Here is a 16298-nt window from a genome sequence, read left to right as displayed (position 1 = left end):
CATTAAATGTTTTTATTTAAGTTGCGTAGGAGTAAATTGGGTACGCAATGTTCCGTAAGTTCTAGGGGTGGGAATCTCTGGGCACCTCAAGATTCGATTATGATTCAGAGGGCTGCGATTAGAAAACGATTATCAATGCATCGTGATATTTTTTTTCTATACAGGATCTCTGGATAATTACTAAAAATTACATTTTGCGCATTAAAATCCAAAAGAAACATCTCCTAAGTAGCTTAAAAGGACTAGCTCGGTCACTCTCTCTCAGTCGCTTGGTGTCTGAAAGGCCCATTACATAAAGAGCTCGCCAAGCGTTGAGTGTTACCGCGCTTGCACAGTGTGCAAGTTAAAATCATAACTTGCACATTGATATTAATGATTGTGGAACACTGGTCTCTCTGTTATGTGCACGCCACAGATGGTCCGGGTGTAGCACTTCCGCGAGTTCCACCAACATTTACCTTATAAATGAACATTTAAATAATCGATGTTTGGAAATTTGTTAATGGAGTCAGAATTTTCCATGTCGTCATCGCAATGCATCTAAGAATCAATTTTTTCTCCCACCCCTAGTAAGTCAACTGATGTGACTGAGTTAACTTACTGTTACTCTGTAACAGTAACAGTTACTGTCTATGAAGATTCTCAGTCATCCAGTTCATAGTTATCCAACGAAGGTTAAAATCAAGGGCAACTGGACTTGGTTGAAGATACTGGAAGACGTTTCGTCCCTCATCCAAAGGACTTCTTCAGTTCTGACTGACTGGCAGGGAAACTTAACCTCAGTGGGGTCGTTGGCCCGGGTCATCGATACCGCTGGTTCGTTAGTGTTCCTTGTTGTTGTGACGACAGTCGTTACAGTCGTTAGGACTACCGGTGGCCAAGACTGAACGACCATCGTTGGCATCTTCACCTGAGGCCAATGGGTTACGTTTGTTAAGTTTCCTGGGAAGTGATGAAAGGACAGCATTGTAAGTGGGGGATAAGTGGTGGCGTAGACCCCCCCCCCTGTTCAATGACGGCTTCTCGACCCTGGTGTAGATGGCTTCCTTGACACCTCTTTCAAACCATCCATCTTCTCTGTCTAAAATGTGCACCTGGTGGTCCTCAAACGAGCGTCCTCTGTCCTTCAGATGTAAGTAGACTGCAGAGTCTTGACCTGAGGAGTTGGCCCTTCTGTGTTGAGCCATGCGTTTGTATAGTGGTTGTTTAGTCTCCCCAATATACAGGTCTGTGCATTCCTCACTGCATTGGACCGCATACACTAGACTGCTTTTCTGATACCAGCGGATACAAGAAAAAGGCCATAGAATGTCTACAACAGTTACAGAAGGACAACACCATCACCCGTGAACAATATCACCGTTTGTATCCTGGAGAAGCCATTCCATGCATTTATGGACTACCCAAGATACACAAAGAAGGAGCCCCACTCAGGCCGATTATCAGCAGCATTAACTCGGTCACCTACAACATTGCCAAACACATTTCTACCATCTTAGCTCCTTTGGTGGGAAACACGCCTCACCACGTCCAAAACTCTATTGACTTTGTAAACAAAGTTCGAGGACTAAAACTGGATCCAGATGAAACCATGGTATCCTATGACGTGACTTCTTTGTTCACCTTAGGAAATGGCTAATACAAGACAACACCCTGGACAACAGAACTAGCCTCAAACCGGACCAAATCTGTAAATTACTCGACCTCTGTCTAAACACCACCTACTTCCAGTACAACGGTGGATTCTACAGACAGAAGCATGGCTGTGCCATGGGCTCACCGGTATCCCCGATTGTGGCAAACATCTACATGGAAGAAGTGGAGAATAAAGCCCTCAACTCCTTCAGAGGAACAGCACCGAGCCACTGGTACAGATATGTGGACGACAAAAAATTAAAACAAGGAAGTGCAAGCCTTCACAGAACACATCAACTCTGTGGACAGTAATATCAAGTTCACATGAGAAGATGTTCACAACAACAGTTTGGCCTTCCTGGACTGCGCTGTACACACTGAAGAGGACAGGAGCCTGCAGATTGGTGTTTACAGAAAACCCACACACACAGACCGATACCTACTCTTCGATTCACACCACCCACTGGAGCACAAGCTAGGGGTCATGAGAACACTACACCACAGAGCGGAAAACATACCAACAAGCGCCCAAGCCAGAGAGAAGGAACAGAACCACCTGAAGGGGGAACTTACAGCCTGTGGATACCCTAAATGGACCTTTGTGAAAACAGCCACAAGATCCAAGAAGAACAAAACTACAGGGGATGAAGAAAAGAAGGTCAAACGCAACAACATTGTGATGTCTGGAGTATCAGAGAAACTCAGGAGGATTTTCAACAAACATAACATCCCTGTGTTTTTTAAACCCAAGAACACACTAAGACAGATGCTGGTCCACCCCAAAGACTGCACACCCAAACACAAGAAAAGCAATCTAGTGTATGCGGTCCAATGCAGTGAGGAATGCACAGGCCTGTATATTGGGGAGACTAAACAACCACTACACAAATGCATGGCTCAACACAGAAGGGCCAACTCCTCAGGTCAAGACTCTGCAGTCTACTTACATCTGAAGGACAGAGGACGCTCGTTTGAGGACCACCAGGTGCACATTTTAGACAGAGAAGATGGATGGTTTGAAAGAGGTGTCAAGGAAGCATCTACACCAGGGTCGAGAAGTCGTCATTGAACAGAGGAGGGGGTCTACGCCACCACTTATCCCCCACTTACAATGCTGTCCTTTCATCACTTCCCAGGAAACTCAACAAACGTAACCTCTTGGCCTCAGGTGAAGATGCCAACGATGGTCGTTCAGTCTTGGCCACCGGTAGTCTTAACGACTATAACGACTGTTGTCACAGCAACCAGGAACACTAACGAACCAGCGGTATCGATGACCCGGGCCAACGACCCCACTGAGGTTAAATAGCTGAGTTTCCCTGCCAGTCAGTCAGAACTGAAGAAGTCCTTTGGATGAGGGACGAAACGTCTTCCAGTATCTTCAACCAAGTCCAGTTGCCCTTGATTTTAACCTTCGTTGGATAACTATGACCCGGATGACTGAGAATCTTCATAGACTACACAATTACATGTTTAAACTAAATAAACAACTCAAATCTTGTTACACATGTGCCTGGGAACAAATCTGACTCAGTCAGGGTATGTGACTCAATGTGAATCTACTTGGGGGTCCAAGTAGATTTACTTTGTCTACTGCAGAAATCTGAACTCATACAGTGTAGACACTGTATTTGCTACGGCTTTATGACTGACAGAAAGTTCAGACTGTAACACTCAATTCACTCCCTGTTGCCTTGGCAACAAAAGATGAGAGGGACTGATGGTTTAATGTGGGGGGTATTAGAGACAACCAGCTGTGCACTGCTACAACATCTGTATCACAAGGTGATGGCAGAGGGACCCATAGTGTTTGCGGTAATTAGTATGATTTACAAGAGATGGTAAGAGGGTAGCCTGCCAGGTGGTGTGTGTGTGTTTGTGAGCCGGCGGCAGGTGTTATGTGTGGCTACATCATCTCACATAGTCGTCATCCCCATTTAATTTCTGTTTGACTGCTGACAAATTGTAAAAACCCCGAAAATCTAAAAATCTAGTGACATATTACTTGTCCTGTAATTTCTACTGTCCGGTTTTTATTATCTATTTAACTCAAAACTTTGAATTGCCATGTTGTTGAAATGTGCAATACAAATAAACTTGCCTCGACTTGAATTCAGCTTTTAAAATGTCAAAAAATAGTAAACACTGCCAAAAGTACAAGATGTTGTTCTCACATGGCTTGTTTTGTCAGTCCAATCTTCAAAGATCAGTTTTTGATGGTCAGAACTTGATTGATCAACTATTAAGCACTAATCGACTAAACGCTTCAGCTTCACCTCTGGCGAACTATAAAAACTGGAAAGTTATAATCCTGACGATTTTTATATAATCAAACAGTATTTGCAGCAGTACATTGCTGCAGCTCCTCTTTTCACCCTGTGTGTTGAAGCCTTCGTTTTAGCTATGGAGTGATACATCTACAAGATCTTTGTTGGGAGTTGCACATGCGCAGTTCCTAGTTAAGGACTACTAGCCAATAAGAAGCAGAGATGGGCGGGTCAGTGAGAAGCCGGTAAACAGCTTTGATTCAGCTGTATGTACAACCAGCATAGCAACATGGACTAGAGCAAGAGTTTCAGAGTGGTGAGTTATTAATCTGTAAAAACAAATATCCATAAAGTTTTAACTGAGCTCTGTCTCTACATCACAGTAACAACTTTATGTCCATTGACTGCCTGGAGGGTAGCTAGTGTTTGGAAGGGAGAGGAGCAGCAGGTGGACGTCTTGTCACTGTGTGCTGCAGATCAGTGTGTTTTTCCACCTGTGTTTTTTAGGGCATGTCAGACTAGATGCTAGGTGAGCATTATGAGGCGTATTTTCTTGTGACGTCACAAGAAAGCAGAAGAAAAGACTGGACCACAAACAAGCTGTTTTCAGGCAGTTCAGAGCAGAGTTTTCTGTGGGAGATGGGAACTCCCTTGGCCAAAAGCCTAAAAGCATAATATGACCTCTTTAATTGTTAGTTGTTCCTACTGCTGCTTCAAAGTAAAAGCATGGGATGGCTTTTATTGTGAAATAGTCAAAGGAAACCACGGTTGGTGTGATTGTTCATAAATGCATTTACAAAACAAGCCAACAGTTATTTTCAGCAGTTTTTTGACAGGAGGTCAGTTTGAAATATTACAGGCAGAAATGCAACAACAAGAACAGCCACAGTGAGCTGTGAGATGAGGAGCTGCAGGCAACAACAAACTTTACTGTCCTCTGCTGCTGTGCGGAAAGCTACTTGCACTGTACTGTGACATCGAAATCAGACCGTGTAAACAGATTGACCAGACGCTCCTCTGTTGTATTTCTAAAAAAGTATCTGCTCAACGAGTGTTTGCTGGCCGCAGATGTGTAGGACCTAAAGTATTAACTCGCTGTTACCATCACTGTTACCATGGGAGTCACTAAATAAACCAGGATTGAAATCTTATTAATCAGCTGTCAGCAGCTTTATTCCAAACATATTGGCATTACAAACAGCTTTCTAAATATCTTATCAGTAACTTCTGCATGTGTATAATACAGATATGAGTCTCCTTCTGGTTTTCTCACTACAATAGCTTCCTTGGAGACTGTGGGTGAATGTGTTTAATAGTGTGAAAGCCTATTCAGAGGTGTCTACACATTGTGCATTTATTATTTTATTTATTCTAGTCGCACAATCTTCACTCCGGTCATGAAAGAAAGAGAACTAGAGACTACAGAGGCTTTTTTTTTTTTTGCTTTGCTTCCATGTGCCAACAAAAAATAAAGCTGGTGTTGAGCCCACAAATGTTGTTGTTATTATAATCAACTAATGAGTTTTTGTGGAGACAGCTGTGAAGTTTTGATTTGTATTCATTAAACAGGCAGTTCAGACAGTTTTAACATGTATAGATCCTTCCATGATTAACTGGTCCTACCTGTGTCCGGTTGTTCTCCAGTGTTTTCTCCAGCTCCATCTTGGCAGCAGCTAACTCCTGTTGGTGGGTTTGTCTCAGGTGTTCGATGGCCGATGCGTGGATGTGGTTCAACTCTGATCGCAGAGAGGCTGATGGGCAAGGTGTGATGGAAGAATCATATTTTATTTGTACAGAACATATCACACATGAGGAGACAAAGTGTGTTTGCACATGTTAGATTCAGGGATTTTATGTCTTTGTTGAAAAAAAGCCTCCTCCACCGTTTAGTCTGCTTGCAAAAAGTGCTCATTAGCTGCAAAGGCATTTTTATGACAAAATAAATAAAAAGTATTTTTTTTATTTTGCACATAAAGCATAGTGCTTTGCCTGCCTTCACCCAAGTGGCCTTTAATCCCCACTCCAATGAACACCTTTCATTGCAAACAGTCTAATGGTTTGAAGATGTATAGAGGGGGACCACATGCTGCTATTAGCTTTTTATTTGAATGAAAGACCAATTGAAAATATCAGAATAAAGAAATACAGCAGTGAAAGCTTATTTCTGACTGATCACCGCAGTTTTTTTAAATCATGAAAATATGTAGAAAAAGACCCAGGATTCACACATACACTCCCAACTGAGCACACACGTCTCTAACAGATTCCAACAAGGAGAAGATGAAAGAAGCAGAGTGGGAGAGAGATAAACGAGAAAAAAGGCAATAAAAGGATGTCAGGATGTGGGAAGTGAGAGATAGATGGATGCAGCTCTCCAGTGTCAGGACCATGACATGAAGGTTAATGGGAGACAATTTTTCACAGCACAGTACTGGTGTGTGCACTAAAAACTGGCTAAAGCTGAGATTTTACTTCACTTTCCAGTTGTGTTGGTCTCTCTTTGACTTTCCGATGATTTTCTCATTGTACTTCACAAACAGTCTACTAGGTATTTATGTAAGTGTTGTTCCTACATTACATTATGATTGCACCATTTAGTATTTTTAAAGTGACAGTGCCAGCCACATGAATCAAAGAATGTGCGTATTCAATCCATTCTAGTTTTGTCTGAAGTTCAGTGTATTAGAATTGTCCATGATGTAAAATGTCAATGTGAGCAAATGTGAGAATTTGACCATAATAATGCAGTGCCCCATCTGCAATGTTGAGTGGAGTTGTTGACCCGATAAGCTTTTAAGGGATTTGTAATATAAAATTGCATATTAACTACAATATGTCTGTGAAGATTCTCTGTCATACAGGTCATAGTTGTCCAAGGTGGTTTAAAATCAAGGGCAACTGGACTTTGTTGAAGCCGTTTCACCTCTCATTCAAGAGGCTTCTTCAGTTCTGACTGAATCAGAATCCCAGCTATTTATGCCCCATCCACACAGTTTTAATACGAATATGATCTCCGTCCACACCAGCGTTTTAGCTGCGTATCAGAGTTGATGTCCGTCTATATTAAAACGACTGAAAGCACGCATCTAGTGGCCGTTCACGTACACTGGGCATGCGCGTGGCGGTGTAAACATGAAGCAGATGGTCTCTCCCTTCCGTAGTTACAGAAGATTTGGCAAAAGAATAAAGTACTACAGACGAAGAACGGCACGAGATATTTTTTGTCATGGACCAATAACGAGCTGGGACTGTTACTGAATGCAACACGGGAGTTAAAAGCGGCTGTGGCGGCGGAAAACAGACTGGGAGGCGTTACAAAGTAATTATGGCGACATACACAGTACAAGTGTAGGCTATAAGTGTTATTTGTGTTTCTGCTTTGCATGACTAATAAGACCCAATCAGAGAGCCAAACTTGAGCGTCTGCATCATTGCCCTCCGGAGTTTTAAACCTACAAACGGGGTCGGCAGCATTTTCAAACTCCTCCATTTTAGGTCTTCGTTTTCGCCGAAAATGCATTAGTGTGGATGCGGCCTTAACATATGTGGGGTCGTTATCAGGGTGATGGATACAGACACCATTTCTCAAAAGGGGAGGAGGGCTAAGACACCACTTTTCCCCCACCTACAATGCTTTTTTTGAGATTGAACAATTGTTCAGACTTGGCCTCATGTGACTCCAACAGCCAGGAGCACTCATGAACCAAGCACATGAAAGCATGGATAACAGCAAAACAAGCACTTTTTGTGGACATACTTTGATGGGTACAATTTATTGCACCTATTAGGTCATTTAGCCTCTAAAATATGTAAAGTAAGGGTCAGTTTTATTAATAAAAAACACCAAGAATTATACTTATAATTAATTCAATTTATAATTATATTTATATAAGAAACCAGCCATGTGTTATGCAAAGACAGGTATGGTGACATTGCAAAATTTGTACTTGGGCATTTTGAAGTAATCACTATTTACTACATGAAAGGATACTTTTACTTCTCAGAATATTCACGGTGCCCTAAATCGGTGCATTCCTAAATAATTTTATGGAACAAGGAAATGTGTCAAAAGGTAATGGGAGGGGGAATCTTTTTAATGTGTGTACCCACACACACATACAAACCACACACACACACACACACTCTAAGACCGTACCCAGCATGGCTTTGCCCTCGTCCTCCAGTTCAAAGCGGAGTGTTTGCAGCTCTTGTTCTGACTGCTGTTTGAGAGTCTCGATGCTCTGGCGGTGAGCCTCTCTGAGAGACTGCAGCTCTGCATGGTGATGATGGCGGAGACGCTCCTCCAAGTCCTGATGGGAGAGATGAGTTGGGGGAGGAAAAGGGATGGTGGGAGGAAGGGGAACAGGGGAGGGTGAGCGAGGATAGAAGGGCAGGGAAATAGGGAGAAAGAGGAAAACAGTGAGTGGGAGTGCCAGAGGGAGGAGAAAGTAAGATAGAGAAAAAGAAGAGAAGATTTGTTGATAAAAGACGTAGGAGGAGATGATGAGGGAGGGAAAAGTAAGAGATGTGGAAATTGAAAGTGAGGCAGGGAGAGATAGAGAAGTATTTTAGTATTTTAAATCCTCTGTAAGGACTGAAGGACAAACCGGCCAATCATACACTGACTTAAACTGCAATGAAACATCTGACTATTTTTACTGTATAGTTTGAGAAAAAAAAAGAGATAAGATCACTTCATGCATCAAAATGCATTGTAAAACATTCAGCCTTTTATTTTCAGTCTCAGATTAACTGTATTGGTGACAGTTTCAATAGATTACTGTGTAGAACAGCCTTGACTATAACCAAATTCAATCGGAAGTCTCTAAACTGAAGAGTATTTCAATAATAAAAAGTCAAAGTAATATCTATAATGTTTTTTCTACTGTTTCTTTTTTGTTGAGGAAAATAGAGGTTAAGGTCACCTCTTATGTCAAAATACATACAATTCTCACAGACAATTCTCTTATATCTAAAGTCTAAAAGTAAAGTAAAAATGTTTGCAGACAGTTTCAGTAGATTTCACTTTAGAACTACGTTGACTTTTTTGTAAAAGTAACTCAATCAACTTGACATTTCTTTTTCTATAATACTGACATTTAGTTCAATATATTTTCCTCAGTCACACTGAGCAACAGTTAATATTGCTATTTTTCTAAAATAATCATTAGGATAGAGGCAGTGGCTTTAAATCATGGGACATGGAAAATTATGGAGTCAGATGAAAGTCATAAAGGATTTTGTGATTCAATTTTTAAACAAAATTATATTGGGAATGGGTTACAAGTTTGTTAAACTACAGAGTGAGAAAACAAATGAACGATATCCCAGCAGATTTACTGGTCATTTTGTGACCAAAGGTGATGGCACAGTTGAACTACAAGGGGCTGGATTAGTAAAAACACTTGATAGTTAGGTGCATTATGGGCGGGGTCAGCTAATCTCTCTGCGCACTTCCCACCATTATGTACAAAACATTTCCTAAAACACAGAAGAGTCCAGACGAAAGATGAAAACCCTGAATTTACTGAAAGTTTTCTGTGTGTACAGACATCCATTAATGTATTGGTGGAAGAAACAAGAGTCTACACTAATTTCTTAGTAAAACACGTGTTTCCACTGTTTTGTTAATTACACCCCCCCGCCCCCATTAATTTATTACATTGTGCTCAGTTAGTTTCATCCAGCTGTTGGTGATCAGAGTTGGCTTCTTCTTAACAACATATCAGAATATTCAATCATTTTTACCATAAAGGTTTTTATGATTGATCACAATGATTTCACAGAGTTTCTCTACAAGGTCATTTTTCTTACTAAAGAATTTTTATGGATGCAACTGCTAGAGCCAATATTAAGTTGTTGTGCACTAGTTTTTCAGTATGTTGCTTGCATACAAAGTGATGACTGGGTCTGCACCCATCTACCTAAACTCTATAATACAATCAAATGTCGCTTTGGATAAAAGCGTCTGCCAAATGAGTAAGTGTAAGTTTATAAGACTCAAGGTTTATTTGCTGTATCTATTTCTAAGCCTAGCGCTGTTTTGTTTTGTTTTTCTTTAGTACCAACAATAACTTCACTAATTGATCGCTCTCAAAGTTCAACTTTTAATTTACAGGAAAATGGTCTATTATCCGGAGATCCACACATAATTCATAAAACCTTGTAACACTAAGGAGTCACATGACACCGGGGAGGACAAAAATGGCTAATTGGGCCCAATTTGGACATTTTCACTTAGGGATGTACTCACTTTTGTTGCCAGCGGTTTAGACATTAATGGCTGTGTTATTTTGAGGGGACAGCAAATTTACTTGCTGTACACTCACTACTTTACATTGTAGCAAAGTGTCATTTCTTCAGCGTTGTCACATGAAAAGATATAATCAAATATTTACAAAAATGTGAGGGGTGTACTCACAATTGTGAGATACTGTAACATCAAATATTATCTTACAAAAACTGTTTAATGCTGGACTGTACTATACATATTTTATTTCTCGTTTGTGTTTTATCTCACGGTTCTTATACAGACAATAAGCTGCATTAGCAATGATTTTGTGGTTGTGATTCATAACCTGCCATAATATTTTCTGTGTACATTTTGAATATGAACTTTAATTCATTGTCGGCTAGCAACAGGCCTTTGCAAAAGGATTTATCAAATGAAGGAAATGTTTCATATTAAAGAGCAGCTGCTGTTTCTTCAGCAGTCTTAGAATATCTGAGATCTCATTTTCATTATTACACAAAGCCCAAAAAGCACACCACTGCAGACAAGAAAATTGCTGTTCACACTGAGCTTAACCCATTTCTCTTTGTCAGTAAAATATTAAGGTGCCATTTTGCAAATTTTAACTAGAAACCCATCAACAAGGAACAGGAAAATGATATTCATTGAAGGTAGGCAGCGACATCTGTGGCATTTTAATTCGCCAATATGAAATGCCTTTGGGAAATGATTAATGGAACGAAGAGAGCCCTGAATATTCAAATGAACCTCACTCTGAGTTGGCGGACAGCAGATTCTTAGTGTTTGATGGGGCACCCATGCTGTTTTCATGGGAACACTGAAAAAGCCCCGAATGCAAAACCAAAATGTTACAGTTCATTAATGACAAGTTTTTGTGAGCGGATGAATGATAATGTTGTTCACACGGTATTTAGTTATGTATCCACTGAAAATGATACCAATATTACAACAGACTGCCAGTCACTAACTCTCATGCCATTTCAGAACCTGTTATTTCCTCCCTGTCCTGCGGTACTACCGAGTGTTTCCTGCCATTCAGCTCCACGTGACCTCCACATCCATTTTTGCACCTGCTCCCAAACCCTTATAATCAGCTCTCGAGTACAGTAAATACACACCTGTCCCCTAGCCTCATTTCCCCATCATATCATCCATTATGTATTCTGCTTTATTGGTCCACCATTCCTGTTAACTCTGCCTTACCTGTCTGTCTCGGAGTTCTTAAGTCTTTTACTGTACATCGTTCACCAAGCCATTACATGCTAAATGTTCTTTCCATGACTTTCACTGACTTCACAGGTTAGTGATGTTTTGTATTAAGTATTTGCAGTTTGTTTCCTGTTGAGGCATGAGTTTTGGCAGCGTGCAGCACATATTGTTGTGTTAATATGTTTGCTATACAATCTTGCTGTATGTTTGTACCTGTGAAACACACTGCTTTTATGCAGTGTGAGTTCAAAGTCAACCTGTCCACGTTGCTGTTTTCAGTGGTACTACTCTGTAACAATGGATCCACTTGTTTAGGGTAATTATGACACCAGGGCATCACAATAAATATGGCATTAAATTGATTATTATATTATGTTTAAAGCTACAAGCTGTAATCCTGTGTTCATGTGTTAGGGCTTCAGTTATCATGTGTTAATGCCAAATATATGTTTAAAAAACAACTAAATTATAGTAATTTTATGTCACAGTTTGTCTCTTTTCTCTTCCTGTAGAACATTACATTTACATTTATTAATTTATCTGACACTTTTATTCAAAGCAACTTACAATTGCTATACATGTCAGAGGTCGCACGCCTCTGGAGCAACTAGGGGTTAAGTGTCTTGCTCAGGGACACATTGGTGTCTCATCCACTGCGTCATCACCACCAGAACAATATTTTTATATTATGATTATATTTCTAATCATCTTGAATTCAACATACAGTAAATGTATCAAGTCAAAAGTGATTCAGGCGACTATCGAACTCCACTCTTCATATTAATAAAATCGCACTTGACTGTTGTACTGATTTGTAGTAGCTAGTGATGTAATGGTGTAGGTTTGGGTATAATTTTGCAAAAACTTTGTTTACATTTTTGAAGAGTAGTTGAGGTTTATTAATTTGTTCCTCCTTCTCCTTCTCCTGATGTAACAAGGCAGGTGAGGGAGGTGTGGCTGAAGGTGAAAAGTCCTTTAAGGCTCTGAATGGTGCCAATTTTTTTAAGCCACGCCCCTACTAATAAGTGATCCTACCAAATCTTAAAGATTAAATTTAAATCCCTCTCGTAATTATACTATGTTGTTTCACTCAGAAACACGTCACCTAACAGAAGCTAAGGCTGTTCTGTTGTTCTTGTGACTTTAAAGTAGCCCCACTAATCCTAATCGCTGACCAGATATACAAGTAGGAGGGTTTGCCACAGTATGAGAAAGTACATTTTAAAAGCCACTAATCTCTCTTATTCATTACTATTGATCATTGGTCTTTTTGTGCCATGGGTCAGTAAAAACAATACCTTTTATACCTTCAATTAAAGAGAGCCTATTAATTACTTCTAACCACAGTGACTCCTATAATTACAAATTGACTGTAATGTTGTTACGGTCACCTCCCCATCTCTCCTCTCTGCGCTGTTTGAGTGTGGAGGCCTGGTTGTTCAATCTTCATTCCATTACTGGACAGTCAATATTTGTTACTTTGCTGGTGGGTCAATCCATTTAACTAAGCAAGAAGAGGGGATACTGACCAACAAGAGGGAGGGATGAACACACATGAGAGACACTGAGACAGTGGTCCTCAGGTCCTGTGGCAGGCTGATCCAGCTGCTTCAGCACACGTCTTAATCCTGACCCAGAGGACAACTTAAAGACCCGAGTGGAGGGAACTGAGGCGTCTAAAAGGGATGTAGCTTAAAAGCGTGTCTGATATGTATTCAGGTGCTAGACTGTTGAGTGATTTAAAACCCAAGAGAAGAATTTTAATGCCTAAATCAACTCGCAGCCAACACATCGACTTTGACTCAGCTGGAACTTGTTCTCTCTTTCTGGTCTTAGTCAGCACTCAAGCTGCTGCATTTTGATGATCTTCAGTTTATTCAAAGCTTTCTGGGGCAGACCAGAACAGAGAGCTTTACACTAGTGGAACCTGTCGGAGATAAAGGCACAACCTTTTCAGTATCTGACCGTAAGAAATGAGTGAACACTGGGACTGAGTATGGAGGAGAAAAAAGTTGGGAATTTTAGTTAAGGATTTTTAATGTGGACTTTTTCAATTTCAGATCAGATCATTAATAACGAAAGAAGAGACCTACGTCTATGACCTAAGATTTCAACAATATTAGTGGACGATTTATAGAATGTGACCATTTATATTTTGGTTTTATTAACTTTATTAACTTATGTTTCTCAGCCTGTAGGAGGAGCTCCTGGTTCATTGTGTAATATTTAGGAGGATCTATTGACAGAAATGCAATATAATATACATGACTATGTTTTCAGTCGTGTATACTTACATAATGAACCGATTTAGAATGAGCTATTTCGATCAATATACACCGTCCTCTTGGACATCTCCATGTTGCGCCGCCATTGTTAGGCCAGACAAACTGCTCTACAGTTTTCACAGCCTTTTTGTTGTTGAATTTAAAAATTAAATTGATATAAGATATCGTAGGTGTCTGTGTGTTGTTTATATGCTCTGATAATGCTAATCCAACACATCTTTGTTGTAGCGCCCATGTTAATTCCACATTCTGACTTAAGAGCACATGAACACACCGAAGTTGGAAGAATGACTTCACAACTCGGGAAATGGCACCATCCGAGCAAATTAAGCGCAAATCCATCCAGCAGATGTCAAGATATTTCACAGGAAGGTGAAAACCTTTACCTGCTCATGGTGTTATTGTGTTCTTGTATCATAGTAACCTGAAAGTCCTCAAAAAACTTTTGAACAAATTTAATAATGGTAACCGGTAGGACTATTGGTGAGAAGCAATTAACACGCTCATATAATTTCAATGAAAGTGTCTGGCAAAAGCCATTAAGCAGCCACCAAGCAACCATTAATGCCACTTATATGGTATATGTCTTAAATAAACACTTTGAGCTGGTTCCTTTAGGGTGGAAGGGCCCAGTTTTCCCAGTTAAAAAGAAAAACTGCAGTAACTTAGACTCTAGCAATTAGTTTGCATCCTAAAACGTTATCAGCAAGACCACTGATGTCTTATTGTTTTCTTTAACTTATAATTGGTTTTAATTATTGGATTTTACTTAGCGTAAACCTTTATTGTGTTAAAGAGGTGGTTTTATGCTTTTTGGCTTTTTCCCTCTCCTTTATTGAGTTATATATCTTTTTTGTGCATGTAACAGGTTTCCAAAGTGAAAAGTCCAGCCCAAAGGGAGTTCCCATCTCCCACAGAAAGCTCTGCTCTGAACCGCTTGAAAACAGCTCGTTTGTAGTCCAGCCCTTCACTTCCTTTACTTGTGACGTCACAATGAAAACGCGTCATAAAGCTTGTCAAGTGGCTAGGGGGGTCAGGCACGCCCTCAAACCAAGCTAGTCTGAGCGGAGGCCCTTTGGCTCGACTCGCCTTTGTTTGGTATTCCATTGTAGAAATGTTGTACTTGTACCTGCTTCCAGGTGCTTTTTTTGTATCACCTCACCTCCGTGGAGGTTCCAAGCGAGCTGAGGGATACTAAAATGTAACGTGAAAACATGTCTGATTGGTCAGAGAGAATATTCACTATTCACTGCATCATCATTGCTGCACCAGACAGAGGCCAGCAACAGAAAGTTTTATATTTTATAGTTTTTGTTTGGAATTTCATAACTGAATCCACTTCTGAGAAGTTTTGAGAAATCAACTGTGTAGATTTCGAATATTGACAGTTTTACGAGAAGCGATGGCAGAATAAAAATGTGCTTGAATATTTTCGTAGAGGAGCTCCGCAAGTGGCTGCGGGGGAAGCCTGTGCCAAACCGCGGAAGAGGCGTGCGCCCGGCCAGCCGCCCGCCGTCACACAGACCGCTGCAACAACAACGGCAGAGGAAAACACAGCTGGAAGGTTTTCATGCCGCTTATCTGTCTTTACATTCTGAGGAATGTTGAAACATTTTAACTTAACTTAAAAAAGAGAAAGCTGTGTGGATCGCTAGTGTGTGTGTCGCATTGAACCTTACGTCGCGGCAGTTGTGTGTAGCGTCGCTATGACGACAAGCTACGTACTATCTCTGGGTACTATCTGCAATAGAAAACGGAGCAGGGCCAAGTTGAGTCGAGTCTATCGATTTGCGCTTTGGTAGCATTGAGAGTAACTTATACCATCTGCTAGGTTACGGTCGCAGTCTGAAGCGGCTTTGATTTGGATCACACTACCCTGATTCTTACGACCCGCCCTTCTCTGCTTCTGATTGGCTAGTAGTCCTTACCTGAGAACTGCGCATGTGTAACCCCCAACAAAGATTTTGTACAAGTAATATGCATCACTCTGTAGCTCAAGAGCAGAGCATACAACGCATAGGGTGAAAAGAGGAGCTGCAGCAATGTGCAGTATGAGAAAAATATGGTGTTTTTTAAAAATTAAACCATGTAAACCTGTTCTGGTACAACCACTAATTAAGCTTGAGCATAATACCACCTCTTTAACTGATATTGACAGTTACTCTTTCTAGCTGATATGTCTTCTTTTGTTTCACTGTGTCTGTACTGAACAAAAAAGTCAAAGGATCACCAAATTCATTAGGATTCATCCTCTGGGGACCATGAATGTGTGTGCAAAATCTATTGGCGATCCATCAGATTGTTGAGATATTTCAGTCCATATCAAAGGGGTGGACGGACCGACATTGCAACCCTAGTAGAGCCCCGCTAATATGGCTATATAGATAAATGAACTAGTGGCTTTACTACCACATACAGTTAATTTTGTATTATTTGTATTAATATCCACATGTCCTCAAGAAAGTAGACTTGTAGACATAGTAAAACACTTCATCCTCTGAAAGTGAGCCAAGTCTGAGAAATAAAATAATTTAAAAAATAATAAAATAAGTAAGACAAAAGATGATAAGCTAATCAATAAGCTGTCAATTGCTCCAAGCACACTTACTGCTTCTATTTGTAGCCTTTTGGTAGCGGGAAGTCGGAGAA

The 16298-nt window shown here is 40.5% G+C and overlaps 1 protein-coding gene across 6 annotated transcripts in view; it reads right to left on the bottom strand.

The window, feature by feature from the left end:
• Positions 1-16298, bottom strand: part of fam184a (family with sequence similarity 184 member A) — a 144262-nt gene that overhangs the window by 29950 nt on the left and 98014 nt on the right. For all 6 annotated transcript variants that reach the window (XM_038727525.1, XM_038727529.1, XM_038727526.1 and 3 more), the window contains exons 15-16: positions 8059-8212; positions 5526-5653 (exon numbers count right to left, since the gene is read on the bottom strand). In XM_038727525.1, the coding sequence (XP_038583453.1) occupies positions 5526-5653; positions 8059-8212 (282 nt within the window). The remainder of the gene's footprint in view (positions 1-5525; positions 5654-8058; positions 8213-16298) is intronic.

This window comes from Micropterus salmoides, unplaced genomic scaffold (assembly GCF_014851395.1).
Source record: "Micropterus salmoides isolate LMB-PRFRI ecotype aquatic unplaced genomic scaffold, ASM1485139v1 Ms_hic_scaffold_18, whole genome shotgun sequence".
NCBI lineage: Eukaryota > Metazoa > Chordata > Actinopteri > Centrarchiformes > Centrarchidae > Micropterus > Micropterus salmoides.
Note: the sequence above shows the minus strand (reverse complement) of the source record. Positions and strands in the feature narration are given on the sequence as shown.